The 16,497-nt window shown below is 43.7% G+C and overlaps 1 protein-coding gene and 1 long non-coding RNA gene across 2 annotated transcripts; both read left to right on the forward strand.

Annotated features, from left to right (window-relative positions):
• Positions 1-118: 118 nt before the first annotated feature.
• LOC123072369 (putative pentatricopeptide repeat-containing protein At5g59900) lies at positions 119-4,442 on the forward strand (the record flags this gene model as incomplete). The annotated part of the gene is given in 3 exon segments (XM_044495929.1): positions 119-2,926; positions 3,728-3,862; positions 3,993-4,442. A coding segment is annotated over 1 exon segment (2,681 nt), but the record flags the coding sequence as incomplete, so codon positions are not given.
• A 7,977-nt stretch (positions 4,443-12,419) lies between these two features.
• Positions 12,420-15,358, forward strand: LOC123066532 (uncharacterized). The gene is made up of 2 exons (XR_006431366.1): positions 12,420-14,233; positions 14,343-15,358. It is a non-coding gene; the product is annotated as an uncharacterized lncRNA (long non-coding RNA).
• Positions 15,359-16,497: the final 1,139 nt, after the last annotated feature.

Consider the following 16,497-nt stretch of genomic DNA (forward strand, 5'->3'; position numbering starts at 1 on the left):
TCACACTGCAGTCGCCCCCCACTCGTCCAGCTGACCACCCGACCGTCACCCACTCCGGCGATCCTCACCGCCGGCCCGATGCCTCCACCACCACCCCGGCACCGGGCCGGAGATCCCAACCCCAACCCCACGCCCGCCGCCTCACATTCCGGCATGGTCAAGCTCCTCGCCGACCTCCTCCACCACACCGCGCCCTCCGCCTGGCCGCCGGCGCTCGCGGCGCCGCTGCTCCGCAGCCGCCTCGCCCCGGCGCACGTCTCCTCGCTCCTCCTCTTGCCGGCCTCTCTTTCCCGGCCGGACCTCTCCCGCCGCTTCCTCCTCCTGCTCCCTCCCCACCTCGTCTCCCCGCTCTGCCTCTCCCTCCTCGCGCTCTCCTTCATCTCCGCCCCTGCCTCGCCGCCCCGCTCCCCGCACGCCGCCTCCCTCCTGCTCTCCCTCGCGTCCTCCTCCCCGTCCGCCTCCACCTCCTTCTCCTCCCTCTCCCACGCCTCCTCCCTCTCCCCCTTCCCGCCTGGCGCCACCGCCGCCGCCGCCTCGCTTCTCGCCTCCTCCTACCTCCGCCTCCGCCGCGCCCGCGACGCGGCCACCGTCCTTCACCTGTCCCTGGCCGCCGGCATCGCTCCCAACCAGTACACGGCTTCCCACATACTGTTTTCTCTTGTCAAGATTCGTCAGTTCACCCTTGCCCGTGCCCTGTTCGATGAAATGCTTCACTCTGGTGCTCGCCTGGATGAGCATGTTTACACGGCTGGGATTCGGGCTTACTGCGAGGCCAGAAACCTTGACGGTGCCAAGGGGCTTCTGGCAAGGATGCATCATGAGGGGGTCAAGGTCAGTGTGGTGCCGTACAATGTATTGATCTACGGATTGTGCAGGAATCATCGCATTCAGGAGGCAGTGGAGGTAAAGAACAGCATGGTGGCCAGAGGAATCAAAGCTGACGAAGTGACTTATCGTACGCTCGTGTATGGGTTTTGTCGGGCGGAGGAGCTGGAAATGGCATTGAGAATGACATATGACATGGCCAGGCTGGGGTATGTGCCATCAGAGGCCAATTGCTCATTTATGCTTGATGGGCTACGAAAGAGGGGGGATGTTCGGGAGGCTTTCAGGTTAGCTTGTCAGTTAGGTGAGTTGGGCATGGTGCCGAACATATTTGCATATAATGCATTGCTTGATAACCTGTGCAAGAGCGGTATGTTTTGTGAGGCAGATCGGCTTTTCAGTGAGATGGCAGACAGGGGTCTGGAGCCAAATGAGGTGACTTATCCTATATTGATACATTCACTTTCGAAAAGGGGGATGATGGAGGATGCACTTGACATGTTCGATAGGATGAGGGAGAAGGGTGTCAGAGTGACAGTCTATCCGTACAATTCCTTGATTAATGGTTTCTGCAAACAGGATGATTTAGACATGGCGATGGGTTTCCTGAGTGAGATGACTGAGATTGGAGTGACACCGAATGCAGCTTCATATTCTCCACTCATTGCTGGTTTCTGTAGAAAAGGGGATCTGTCCAGTGCCATGGAACTCCACCGGGAGATGGCTGAGAAGGGTGTTGCATGGAACACTTATACGTTCACAGCACTTATCAATGGTTTTTGCAAGGACAAAAAGATGGATGAAGCTTCTCGGTTGTTTAATAAGATGATTGACAGCAACCTAGTACCAAATGAAGCAACTTATAATGTCATGATAGAAGGGTATTGCCTGGTAGGCAATATAAGAAAGGCATTCCAGTTATATGATCAAATGGTGGATAGGGGCCTCACACCTGACAATTACACGTATAGACCATTGATAAGTGGATTATGCTTGACCAGTGGAGCGTCAAAAGCAAAGGAATTTGTTGCTGACCTAGAAAACAACTGCCCACTGAACAAATTTAGCCTAACCGCACTTATGCATGGATTGTGCAGAGAAGGAAGGTTGACTGAAGCATACCATGTCTGGAATGAGATGGCAATGCAGGGAGTCAATCTTGATCTTGTCAGCTTTACCATTATTCTGTATACAGCCTTGAAGCAGAATGATACAGAAAAATCATGCGTGTTATTGAAGGAGATGACAGAAAAATGTGTCAGGCTAGACACTGTGTTCCATACATGCATGATTGACATGCACTCAAAAGAAGGAAATATGGTCCAAGCTTTAAACTGTTGGGATAACATGATTGCTGATGGCTGCTTTCCAAATACCGCCACATATACAGTTTTAGTAAATAACCTCTGCAAGTCAGGGCATTTGAGCAGCGCAGAGGTCCTCTGTAAAGAAATGTTATCCAGTCAGTTCCTTCCTAACAATTATACTTATAATTGTTTTCTTGATTGTTTTACAACTGAAGGTAAACTGGAGAAAGCTAAAGATCTTTATTTCGCCATGCTTCGAGGCTCTCTTGCTAACATAGTGACAGTTAACACATTGATCAAGGGGTTATGTAAGGTTGGGCAGATTCAAGAAGCAATTGACCTTATTAGTAAGTGTACTGAAAAAGGTCTTTTTCCTGATTGCATTAGCTATTCTACAGTAATACATGAGCTCTGCAAGAAGGGTGATACAAATAAAGCGTTTGAGCTTTGGAATGAAATGCTGTACAAGGGATTGAAGCCTGACATTGTAGCATACAATATTTTGATAAGGTGGTGCAATGTTAATGGTGAACTTGAGAAGGGTTTGGGAATATACAATGATATGATTAAGAAAGGGGTGCAACCGAACTGGCGCACATATAAAGCTCTTTTCTTAGGAACTTCTCTGTTGACCAGCAAGCGAGATACTATACTGCTGAACACCTGATGTTTAGGGTCACCGTTTCCAATGTTATCCGTTACCCGAGTAGTCTGACTCACATCACACCCAGGAGTGCCCTGAGCAGTTGCTGCATGGACAATCTGGGGCTACCAGAATATGCAATTTCTTTCAGGTGCACAATCTAACCTTTTTTTTAAATCACAACCTAACTGTAGGTCCTGTACCTCCTGTCATGTTTTAGTAAATAGGTTTTGACCTGACAATGCTGTATCAGTTGTTATAACTCAGTGGATTATACTGCCCTGGGCAACTGCTTTTGTATACTGTCGGCTGTTGGTGTTGTTTCTTCCATGAAAGTTTCTCTTTTGCATAGTATAATGAGTTGTCTGGCTACTCCAAAATAGACTAATTATGTGCTTCATTTCAATGATTCTTTTTTCCCGCCTTTAATTGTAACCGGAATGAATGAAATAAGGAAGATCTAGCTTAACGCGTACTGTTTGCAGTTTCAGTTCTTAACATGTAAACAGAAAACTATATATAATTTTGCATTGTCAAATTTGGGAAGAAATCCAAGACTGAATAAAATTTGGGATACAGTTTATTTTAGTCGAGTAACATGGGCATTTACACTTTTTAACAGTGATAGGGCGAGGCCTGAGGTTTTGAGCATATCAGCGAAATGGATGAATTAGTGATGGTTGGAGTGGTTGATGAATCTGAAGCATGCAGGACGCATGCCTTGTTCCACTTTTTTCATGCTGTGCGGTTGATGAATCTGGCCATGACATAGTATATGTAGCTCCAGCTCCTCAAAATCTAAGCCCGCCGACCATAACCAGGGTTTTTTAGTTGCAGTCATCTGCATGGTACAACTTATCTGCCATTTTTATGCTTTAGTTGAACTTTAACATCTGTGTGAAGCTAGTATGTTAACTGCAATGGACAGAAAACTGAACATGCTCTGTAACAGGAACATGGTGTCTGTAATCGTGGTCTGTACACCAAGACCAACCTAATATCTGATGGTGTGATCATCTGTACAGACGCCACTTTTCCTAGTTTCGGATGATGTGGTCATCCATTAGTTATGGAGCAACTGGGCAAGGTCTCTTGTTTTGCAAACTACTCACAGTGCCTGTTCATAATTCATTTTTTGTTTTTGTATTATGGGTTGCCGCCTTGTGATATATAGCATGATCTGATTGAACGTATTCTGTTTGTTTTATTGTTACCAGGAACTATGCTGGAAGCCTGGATAAGACAATTCTGTAATTGGGGATATTTTTTCGCTCATCCTTCTGAAATGGAAGAAGTTCAAGCAGATAATATAGGCATCTGTTGTTGAAGTTTCCTTCGTTAGCTCAAGCTGCACAGTTTGTTTGATGTACAGTAGATCCATTACCTGTACAAACTGTGGTGGTCCCTCCATATATAGAAGCAAAGCCATAAACAAATCATGCATACGCTTCAACAGTTTAATCCTGAGAAGCATGGATAATTTCATAATTTTTTCTTGGTGTCAGGCTATCAGCAGCGTCGAGCAATCTGTTTTCTTTTTTCTTGTTTGTGAAGCAAATGTTTCCGATAATATGTTGTGAAAGAACTACTCACTTAATCTTGTCTCTAAGTCAAACCTGTTTAAGTTTGACCAAGTTTATAGGAAAAAAACACATCTACATTATTTATGCATGTGCCTAGTGTTGATCCATTGATTCTCTGGATTGATAGGCCCTTTTTGTGGTGTTCGGTATTTCAAGATGTTCTTGTAGTCCTATGTCGTCTAGCACACTTTGCAGAGCATCTACAGTACAGAGAAGCGTGGTAAGAGAGAAGCGATGAGCAAGCCATCATGGAAGGTTGTCATTGAGTTGCTCGTTGTCATGCTTTATGGTTCTTCATGCACAACCCTACTTGATAGAAAGTTGTAAAACTATGCTGCACCTGTGTCCATAGAAACTGATGATGCTTTTTCTGAGTGCAGGATACATTAATTGGTGAATCTGAGTATGTCGATGATCACAGGTCTGGTATGACAGTTGTGAAGCTGAATGGAAGATTGTACAAGTGTGGTCTCATCAGTCCACGCTTGGACTTTGGAGATCGAGTCCTAGACTGCAAGGCTGCTCCCCTCACCCAGGTTAGTCTGTAGAAAACAAGCCAGTAACCTACTTTTTTCAAATGGCAGGATTCCTGCATTCATTAAGAAGAAAAGAGTTGCTCGGTTAATTAGGGAAAACCAGATTGCTCAGTTAATTATGTAAAACCAGGCGAAAACCATCGGAACCGCTGAGCGGCATACATAAGACATCCCAGACACACACACTCCAAAGAGGGATGTGTTGTCAAACTTTCAGTAGTGTTTCCTGAGGGCCTGATTTTGCATGATCATTCTTATTTCATCTGCTGGTATCATGGATCATGATGAAGCTAGGGGAAAGAATGTGCGAGAGAAGGTTCAGTGCCTTTTCTTCTTTTTTTTTGAGAGAAAGGGTTTTTTCTACTAGGAGAAAGAAAGATTTTGCTGTCCTTAGCCCAATTGGTCTGTCTGGTATGGTTGGCTCCTGAAACTTGCATCCGTTTTTTTCCTGCAAAAAAGAAACTTGCATCCATTTGCCCAGTTGATCTGATTTCAGTATATGCCGGTCAATTTAGAAAGTATATTCATTTTTGCTAAAAAACAACTAACTGTATCATGGATCTGATTTCGCGATTTTCAGGGTGGTTCGTTTTCATGTTTCTTTTTTGGCAAATCTGACCTGGTTTGGAGTGTGAGGCCGATTGGTGACCTTTTTCTTTTTGAATTTTACTTTGTATCGACTCAGCCGCGTGTCAGTTCGTTCTTGCCCGAGTCCTGGGGTGGAGGGAGTAGGCATGTCAAGCAGGGCAGGCCATGGGGGCGGCAGCAGCGGTCCATGCCAGCAAGACAGGTAACGGTGCGCACTCCCCTTCCCACCCCCCTCCCATGCTCAGTCTGCTGTGTGTCTCTCGTACGCATTAAGTCAGGGGTTATCATTCAGAGATAAGGTTTATGTCTTTGGTCTTTCATTCAGTCAGTCCGATATAGTTCTCCATTAAGTTTGTTCATTCTTCAGTTTGTGAGCTACAATCAATTTTTTTCTTCAGTTTGAGTAAGTTTGTTAATTCTTCAGTTTGCGAGCTACAATCATTTATTTTCCAGTCAGTCTTCCATTTCTCTTTAATATTTCATCAGCCTTTGTTCCCCTCTGCAAAATTCCACGACTCTTGTACTTATCTTCTAGCATTTTCTGGCAGCCGAGATTGAATATGCATGTTCAATTCTTGAGTTAGTTTTCATTCTAGGAATTCTTCAGTTTTCATTAATCCTTGTATCCAAATTTATTTCTTTAAACACTGCCTTAATTCTTTAAAAACTCACTGATGCCCTTCTGTTCCTCTATCTCCTCAATGGCACACTTTATTAGCAATCTAGGGAAATAAATAAACATCAACAAAGGTTGTTTTGTGGTACTGGTAGCTACTTTTTTCAGATCCATGTGCCGTTCTTTCAATCATTTGTTTAGCGGCTAGCTGGTATGTGGTATGTTGTGAAAAACCTGTGCACCACATATATATGCAAAATAGTTATAAAGTGAAGAGTACTACACCACCAACCTCTAAATGTGTGCACAATGCTTTTCTTACATATATACCGCACCAACCTTCACTAAAGGGAAAAAGGTTCTGTCATGATATATACCAATACGTCTACAACAGAATCGCTCCGCTGTCCCATGCCATTTCAGTGTGTTGGTTGAACTAACTTACTGCATCAAAGTGGTGGTAGGCACATAAATAGATCAGTGGGGTTGTGTTGGTAGAACTAACTTACCGCATCAAATAGGTGATAGTCTTATAAACAGTACAAAGGGAGGGCCTTGGTAGCACTAACCTACTGCATCAAATAGGTGGTGGTAAAATAAATGGATCAAGGAGAGCGTGAGAGAAGAATGAGAGATGCAAGAATAGATGGAAATAGGAGACATCAGAAACATTTGCACGTTCTGGGTGACTTAGGACCAGAGTGACCAGGTTGATCTTGATCAGTGGGAGATGTAGAAGCTTCCTTTCTATTGATTGGCCTTTTATTACGGTTCATCTGGCCGGTTCTTTGGGTACCTTCACTTCAGCACGATTCACTCACGTGGTAAAATCATTTGAGAGGCCAATCCAGTGCTGCCACTAGCCATCTGATAGGTATTGCTCTTAGTTGTCGGATGGTGTTCTGGACTACGCCCAAGTAGCCAGCAGTGACAACTCTGAAAAGACACCGACAGTCCATCTGTCAGCGACCTTCGTGCTCTATGGCTTGACTGGTGATTTGCCCTACCTCACTGCCGCTCCCTGCACATCCCGGCAGGTGATCCGATCGGTGTCAGCGACAACTCTGAAAAGACATCACTCACATAGGCGCAGGAGCTTCAGCTGTGCAGGACATCGATTTGCCCATTGTGCCGCCCACAAGCTTCTTGATGTCTCAAGCATCCATGACGCATTCCATGGCGCCTACGAGCTGTTCGATCAAATGCTGCACCGCCACCGGTTGCCACCATCTGATCGTGCAATCATGGTGTGAGTGATGTGCAATCTGACACTTCTAAGCATCATGGTGTGGCATGCAATCTACCCATTTGATGAGGGGTGCTCCATCTGATCTTTGCTACTCTGTACAAAATTATTCGAATTTCTAGTTTTGTCTCAAGTCAGACTTGTTTGAATTTGAGCAAAAGCCTATAGAAAAAAATGTCAATATCTCGAGCCTTAAAGTTGAGACACTCATTTTGAGACGGAGGGGGTATAATTGATGCTGTAGATATTAACACGTTTATCTATGGACTTCCTGAAATGTAGAGAATTTTGACATAGGACAAAATTGTGCATCATCATATTTGAAATACAAAATATGTGCTCTATCTACATGAGCATTGATCTGCCATAGGCCACCCATTTTGCCTTGCTTTTTCTTTCTCAGATCATGGGACCCGAGCGGTGGAAGCTCCTTGTTGCCTTCGAGGTTTTGCCCACCATCCCTTATGCATCGGCCGCTGTTTGACAGGAGAAGATGACTAGAGGGCAGGGAAAGGAGGAGGGAGAGGGAGGCACTGAACAATGTGGCATAGGTTGATGGTGAGGACTATGAACAGAAAGGGAGCAATGTGAAGAGGAGGGTGACGAGGTGAGAAAATGAGAAGCTCGATGTCATTGCTCTCAATAAGTGCTTGTCTAAGAATTTTCGAGCTATGTTTTAAATTTGACATGCAATTCTACTATGACTGAAATATGCAGGTATTTGGTTATTGTAAATTTTAGTTGTGTTGTACATATCTTTATTTTAGTAGTTCTGGTTAAGCTATATTATTAGCGCCCCATAATCTTTATCTACCGACGTATCTGTTAGAATTGAATTTGATTTCTAAAATATCACATCTCTCCAATATAAGTTATTCATAATATGGAATTCCATTGTTTAGAATTTGAACCTTGTGTTCACAAATAAAATGTTGCCTAGAATCAACTAAATTTTGACCAATATTTTCCACATAGCAGAAGCCACGTTGAGCTCCTCACCGTTTCAAGCTTTGAGCTCTTCTTCCTTTTGATTTATGTAAGATACTTTGGATCTTTGATATTCTGAACACAATAATATGTGGCTGTGTATGCAGAGGTTAAACACACCTTTCTGAGAAAAAAACTTTCAGCTTATTGGCGGGCCAAAACATATACTCCCTCAATCTGGAAATACTTATCGGATACATTGGATCCGATAAGTATTTCCGAACGGAGGGGGTAGCTATGTCGTGTGCATGCCTTTGTAAAACGTTGGTACTTCAAATTTTAATCTTGTGTTTACACTATTTAATTTTCACAGATCTATTTAAAATTTAACGAGTTTCGTTCAGATGTCGATGAGAAACTTTTATCTTATTGGCATATTAATTCATGCAAGTGGATCAAATATACCTGTACAGATGGATTTCATTAACAAAATGAGTTTCTATCATTTATGCCACTAGTTGTGTCCCACTGCTCAGTTTTGTCACTAGGATAAAGTGTTAGCTCAAAGTCCGTTTACCATGTTATAATGATCAAATACCCATGGACCAACATGTCAGCTCTCCCTCTATCTCACTACGATAAAGTGTGGGTCTCACTTAATCCCAACAATGTTCTTATTTTCCTCTAGAATTATCCGTTTGCTTACTCCTGACAAGTGGGGCTCACACTTGTCATTATGAGATAGAGAAAGCTGGCATGTGGGTCTAGGGGTATTTTGGTCATATAGCCTGGTCAACGGGTTTGACCTGAAAATAACGGTGTCTAATGGCATTTTTGAGGAAATATCTAATGCAACGATGGCATTTTTAAGGTATCAAATGGTATTTTTGAGCAAGCATCTCACGGAATGATGACATTTTTTAGCAGTTGTAACTTTTGATGGCCAAACTAAGTAGTGGGATGAAACTAGTGGCATAAGTGATAAAACCCTACTGAGTACGCTGCAAAAAATTTCAACAGTGGCTAATCCAGTTCATGAATTGTATGCTGCAAAAAATTGCATGTGGAGAATAATTTATAAGTCCAGAGTACTAGACCACCAACCTCTTAACCTCTACTTGTGTGCATAATGTTTTCTTATATATGCCACAGAAACCTTCACTTAGGTGAATAAGGATAACTTCTGATATGTACCACTTCGTGTTCAATAGACTAGCTTGCCTTCTATATTTTAATGTGTTGGCAGCATCAACTAACTTATTTCATTAAATAGGTAAAGGGAGTGTTAGAGAAGAGTGGAAAACATATGAGAAAACCTAGGAATATGAGACATCAGGAGCAGTGGCTGAACTAGCTGTCTTGGGACCAGACCAAACTGAATGGAACCTCTGTGTCATCCGTGATCGTATTGCTGATGCTAGATAGACCGATGGTTCTAGTCATCCTGTCCCTAACAAAGTCCGTTTCTTAGGATGCCTGCTGCACTTTGATGGGGTAAGCATTGAAGCAGATCTCTACAAAGGAGTACAAACTGTGGTGGTACCTATACAAACTATGGTGGTACCACCATATATAGAAGCAAAGCGAGAAACGATCATCATATGCTACAATAGTTTAACCCTGAGAAGCATGGATGGTTTCATTGTTTTCTTGGTGCCAGGCTATCAACAGTATTGAACAATCTGTTTTTTTTTTCTTGTTTGTGAAGCCAATGTTCCCATTAGTATATTATACGAAAGAAGTACTCACCTAATCTTGTCTTAAGTCAAACCTGTTTAAGTTTATATGGAAAAATATAGACATCTACAATATTTATGCATGTGCCTAGTATTCATCCATTGATTCTCTGGATTGATAGGCCCTTTTTGTGGTGTAAGGCATTTCAAGATGTTCATGCAGTCCTATGTCGTTTATCACGCTTTGCAGCAAAAATGGTGAGATGCTATTACGCGCATGTACAGTGTTGAGAAGTGTGGCAAGAGAAAGTGATGAGCAGGCCGTCGTGGAGGGTGGTCATTATGTTCCTCATTGTGTATGTCTTTTATGGTTCTTCATGCACAACGCTACTGGATAGAAAGTTGTAAAACTATGCTGCACTCGTGTCCATAGAAATTGATGATGCTTTTTCTAAGTGCAAGGTACGTTTTATTTTTTTGCGCTGAAGTGCAAGGTACGTTTTATTTTTTGGCGCTGAAGTGCAAGGTATGTTAATTGGTGAATTTGAGTATGTCGATGATCACAGGTCTGGTATGACAGTTGTGAAGCTGACTGGAAGATTGAACTAGTGTGGTGTCATCAGTCCACGCTTGGACCTTGGACATGAGTCCTGGACCGCAATGCTGCTCCCCTCACCTCAGGTTAGTCTGTAGAAAACAAGCCTGTAACCTATGTGTTGTCAAACTTTCAGCAGTGTTTCCCCAGGGCTTGATTTTGCATGGATCATGATGAAGCAAGAATGTGCGAGAAAAAATTCAGGGTTTTTTCTACTTTTTCTTTTGAGAAAGGGTTTTTCTAGTAGGAGAAAGAAAGATTAGTTCGGTTCATGTCCTGGTGATGTCCAGGCTGGACTGGAGCTCGCCAGAAAAATGGTTGAAGTCATTTGGGGTGTGTTTTGATCCCTTGCTAGGCAAGGCTAGCCTTGCCGACAAAGACTGGCCGATTTGGCTCGCTCGCTCGATAGAAGAAAAAGATGGAAATCGCTGGTAACCAAATCCATCGGTCCCTTGCTAGGCCAGGCTAAGCAAGGGCTTGCAGGATAACCAAAAGGCTCCCTTGGTTGCTATCGTCACAAAGCCTTGACTGGTGTGGCTTGAAATAGCCTAGGCTGCCTGACGACACAATAATTATCCAAGGTTCAACCACTGTTTCAAATAGCCCGCTATAGCTCCGCTATAGCATGCTATAGCGTTTACAAAAGGTCTTGCGCTAAGAGACTTTGGTCCAAACAAATGAACAAACATTTTAAATAGCGCGCTATAGCTCCGCTATAGCACGCTATAGCATTTGAAAGAGGTCCGGCGCTAAGATGCTTAGCGCGCTATTTAAAACTTTGGGTTCAACTCCACACCAGGCAGCAGTTGCGCCCAGGCATAAAGCCGTGGACAGAAACCAAGCTAACCGTTGCAGCCATTGGCCCATTTGATCTGTCTGCTACCATTGGCTCCCGAAACTCACACCCGTTTCCCCAGCAGGAAAAAAGAAACTTTGCATCCATTTGCCCATAGTATCTGATTACAGTATATGCCTGTCAATTTGGAACATGCAATAATTTTCCCTATATAAAACAGCTTGCTTTTTTTAAATTTGGTGCACAATCGAATTTTGTAGCCATCTGATTATCAGCCTGAATCTCATCTTGCGTGTCCTGAGCAGGATTTTTTTTTCTCGGCCAGTATTTTCGGAAACCGGCGCTTCCGCTACCCGCTGAAAAAAGGAATACCGAACGCAAATTTTGAATTTAAACGTCTAGATTAGGTCAACTAGAACCTGTATGGCTAACCAGGCAGAACGCATCTCTTTGCGTGGTGGTAATGCGCAGGCTGTAAGCATTGACTGGTCGCAGGTTGTAATCCCAGGTTTGGCAGCCGACTTTTTAATATGTTTTTTGCCGTTTACAAAAAATTATAGGTCAGCGTGGGATGCGAGCTCGAACCCGCAAGCCCACCAATTACGGACAAACGCGCTGACGACTAGAACAGGCACATCGTTCTGTTAATTAAGGCTTAAAATTGTATATATATTGAAGCAACAAAATTCAAAATTCCGAATTCATTTGAAAATTCGGGCGAAAAAAATCCAATAATTCCGAGATTTTCCGGAAACCGGGCTTTTCGGTGCCTACCGAGAAAAAATGGAATAGGAAAAAAAACCTTGGTCTTGATTTATCAGCAGACATTTAGTTTTTGGGTCTGCATTTGCGGGTGGTTCTTTTTCGGGTTTCTGTTTCTGCAAACCGACCCAGTTTGAAGGGTGGGGGAGATTGCTGTCCTTTTTTTTTTTTGAACTTTATTTCGAATTGAGCCAGCCGCATGTCAGTTCATCCTCGGCTCAGTCCCGCGGGGGGGGGGGGGGGGGGGGGGGGGGGGGGGGGGGGGGGTGGGGTGGGGGGTGGGGGGGTGGGGGGTGGAGGTGGGGGAGGAAGTAGGCATATGCCGAGTCGGGCAGCCCATGGGGGAGGCAGCAGCAGTCCACGCCGGTGAGACAGGTAACCGTTCGCACTCCTCTTCCACTCTCCCCAGTGCCACGCCCAGTCTGCTGTATGTCTCTCGTGCACGTTGAGTTGCTGATCAGCCGGGAGGCATGGGGTCACCGAGGTCGGCGCACTGACCACTCCACATCACCGCCCGCCTCGCCCTTCCCCCACCTCCATGCTATGTGGTCTCCCTGTCATCTTGGAACATAGCGCACACACCTCAACTGTTTTAAATTGATTTGTCTACCCGCAAAATAGAATGAAAAAAACCCGGTTTATCCTCCGTTGTAGCATTTTGGGATGCTGATTTCGAGCCAGGATGATGTTTTCTCCTGCATATTTCTCCTCTATAATCTGTGTGCAGGATCAGATGGGTGTTTCTTTTAGTCTTTCAGTTTTCAGTTTGTAGTCTGAAGTAAAAAACTGTGCACGACAGATGCAAAATTGTTATAGTGAACAGTGCTACACCACCAATACCTCTAATTGTGACCACAATGCTTTTCTTACATATATACCACACCAACCTTCACTCAAGGAAAAAAAGGGTTCTGTCACGGTATATACCATTACCAATACTTCTGCAATATAATAGTTCTGCTGTCCTATGCCATTTCAGTTTGTTGGTTGCACTAACTTACTGCATCTAATAGGTGGTAGCAGGCACATGAATCGATTAGAGGGTGAATGTTGGTAGAACTAAATTACTGCATCAAATAGGTGGTAGTCTTATAAACATATCAGAGGGACGGCCTTGGTAGCACTAACTTACTGCATCAAATAGGCGTTAGCAAGATGAATACATCAAAGAGAGCGCGAGAGAAGAATGATCAAGATGCAAGAATAGATAGGAGTAGGAGACATCAGAAACATTTGTACATTCTGAATGATGTAGGACCAAAGTGACCAAGTTGATCTTGAGAAGTGTGAGACGTAGAAGCTTCCTTTCTCTCGATCGGCCTATTATTAGTGTTCATCTGGCAGATTCTTTGGGTATCTTCACTTCAGCAGGATGTACACACCCCGTAGAATCATTTTGAGAGGCCAAACCAGTGCCGCCACTAGCCATCTGATAGGTATTGCACTTAGGTCTAGCAAGATGATGTTCTGGACAATGTTAACCTCGGCAGAGGGGAGAACACAGAAACACATTGACACTCCCTCTGGCAGCGACTTTCACGCTCTACAGCTTGGACCGGTGAGTCAGCCTACTTCACTTCTGCTCTCCGCACATCCTGACAGGTATCGAATCTGTGGTGGCAGGATAGACTACGGGAGCATCAGTCACACAAGCTTAGGAACTTCAGCTGCGTGCTGCATCGATCTCCCCATTGTGCCGCCCACGAGGTTCTTGACCGCTCCAGCATCCAGAACACATTCCCACGGTACACACAAGCTGTTCGATCAAATGTTGCATGGCCACCGGTTGCCATCAGTTGTTGTTCTTGGTTCTGTTCTGACTCATCATGGTGTGCCATGCAATCTATCCGGTTGTTGAGGGGTGCTCCATCTGATCATTGGTACTCTCTCTGTAGCATTTTCTTAAATTTCTAGTTTGTCCTAAGTCAAACTTGTTTGAATTTGAGCAAAAACCTATAGAAAAAATGTCAGTATTTAGAAAATGAAATTAATTTTATTACATAGGACATAAATATATTATATATTATATATTTGATGTTGTTTGTTGTAGATATTAACAAATATTTCTATGGATTTTGTGAAATATAGAGAAGTTTGACATTGGACAAAATGGTGCATGGTCATTTTAAAATGGTAATGTGCATCATCATATCTAAAATAAATGATACGTGTTCAGTGTACTTGAGCATTGGTTTTCCATAGAAATATTCCACTCATTTTGCCTTTGATTTTTGTTTCCCAGATCATGGGACCCGTGCAGTGTAAGCTCCTTGTCGAATGCGAGCGTTTTGCTCACCACCTCTTACGCCTTGGCCGCTCTTTGATGGGAGAAGATAACTATTCCCTCCGTTCTTAAATATTTGTCTTTCTAGAGATTTCAAATGGACTACCACATACGGATGTATATAGACATATTTTAGAGTGTAGATTCACTCATTTTGCTCCGTCACTTATTGAAATCTTTAGAAAGACAAATATTTAGGAACGGAGGGAGTAGATGGCGGGGAAAGGAGCAATGAGAGGAGGGAGAGGCGTTGAACAACATGATACAGGTCAATCTGGGCGCATAGCATGGGGATTGAGGAAGGAAGCGGGATGAAATATACATTGCTGGCTCCGCACGTCCTCCGCAACAGCCCTGTAGCATGGAGTGCTAGAATGCTGCACTGGAGGAGAGTAGGGAGAGAGTTGTATGTGGGCTTGGGTCTGTCCTGGTGGCACATCTCATGCAGAGGAGGGTGCGGTGTGGTGCAGAGGAATAAAGTCCTCCACTCCATCCTTGTGATGGCGGCGTGAGCTCCAGCAAGGCCACAAAGTCAAGAAGATCTTGCCTCATTCTTGCTGGTTCTGCTAAGAATGCGGGGGAGTATATACATGAATCCTTTGTGTGCCTTTATGTGGGGACAGTTGTTTGGATTGTGGTGAGGTGGTGAGTGGCTCCTCACATGTTTCCCGGCAATCGCTGGAGGTGGTACTTGGCCAAGGTCAGAGGAGGATGGTCGTGTGCGTCAACTAGAATATATCCAGCTTTGCTCCTTGTGATAGTGTTCCTCTTTGTCACAATGGAGATTAAGTATGCATGTCAATTCTTGAGTTAGTTTTCATTCTAGGAATTCTTGAATTTTCACTAATTATTGTTTTCAAATTTAATTCTTTAAACACTCTCTGATACCCTCCCCTTCCTCTATCTCCACAATGGCACACTTTATTACCAATCTAGGGAAACAAATACACATCAATAAAGATGGTTTTTTCATAGCCACTTATTTTAGATCCATGTGCCATCTTTCAGTCATTTGTTTAGTGGCTACCTAATATGTTGTATTATGTGAAAAACTGTGCAGATATGAAAATAGTTATAAAGTTAAGAGTGCTAGACCACCAACCTCTAACTGTGTACACAATGCGTTTCTTACATATGTACAACACCAACTTCACTCAAGGGAAAAAAGTTATGTCATGATATATATACCAATACGTCTGCAACAGAATAGCTCTGTTGTCCCATCCCATTTCAGCGTGTTGGTTGCAGTACCTTACTGCATCAAAAATGTGGTTGGCACAGAATAGATCAGAGGAACAGAGGGATAGTGTTAGAGCACTAACTTACCGTATCAAATCAAATAAATAGATCAAAGAGAGCACGAGAGAAGACACAAGAATGAGAAAATGCAAGAATAGATGAGAATAGGAGACATCAGAAACATTTTGCAGACCCTGGGTTTAAGCTACGCAGTCGCCATCGCCGAGAGGTCACGGTTGGTCACAACGAGCACGAGCAGCTTGAGAAGCATCTGCGGCAACAGACCGACACCCTAGCTGTCTGCTACCTTCATGCTCTATTGCTGGACGAGCGAGTCGGCTTACCTCACAGCTGCTCCCCGTACATCCTGGCAGTTGGTCTGATCGGTGGTGCTGTGTTGGACTTAGGCGCAGGAGCATCAGTTGTGCGCGATATTGATCTACCCATTGTGCCCCGCCCACCAGCAGCTTCTTGACAGTGTCCCCCACTTCCAACACTGGCACTTCAGCATACACTCACGATGCCTACAAGCTGTTGGATCCAATGCCGCGCTGCAGGTTGCGTTTTGACTTCTGAGCATCACTGCTGTGCCGCGCAATCTATCCTGTCGTTGAGGGGGTGCTCTATCTAATTGTTGCTACTCTCTCTCTCTCTGTACCATATTATTTGTATTTCTACTTTTGGCCCAAGTCAAACCTCATTATTTTGAGCAAGCTTACAAGAAAAATCTCAGTATCTAGAACACTAAATAATTTTACTAGATCGATCATAAAATATGTTTTCATATATTATTGGAATCATTAAGTTTGATTTTGTAGATAGTAACACATTTGAAAAAGTAGTGCGTCATCGTATTTGAATTATAAAATATGTT

The sequence above is a fragment of the Triticum aestivum genome, chromosome 3B (assembly GCF_018294505.1).
Source record: "Triticum aestivum cultivar Chinese Spring chromosome 3B, IWGSC CS RefSeq v2.1, whole genome shotgun sequence".
NCBI lineage: Eukaryota > Viridiplantae > Streptophyta > Magnoliopsida > Poales > Poaceae > Triticum > Triticum aestivum.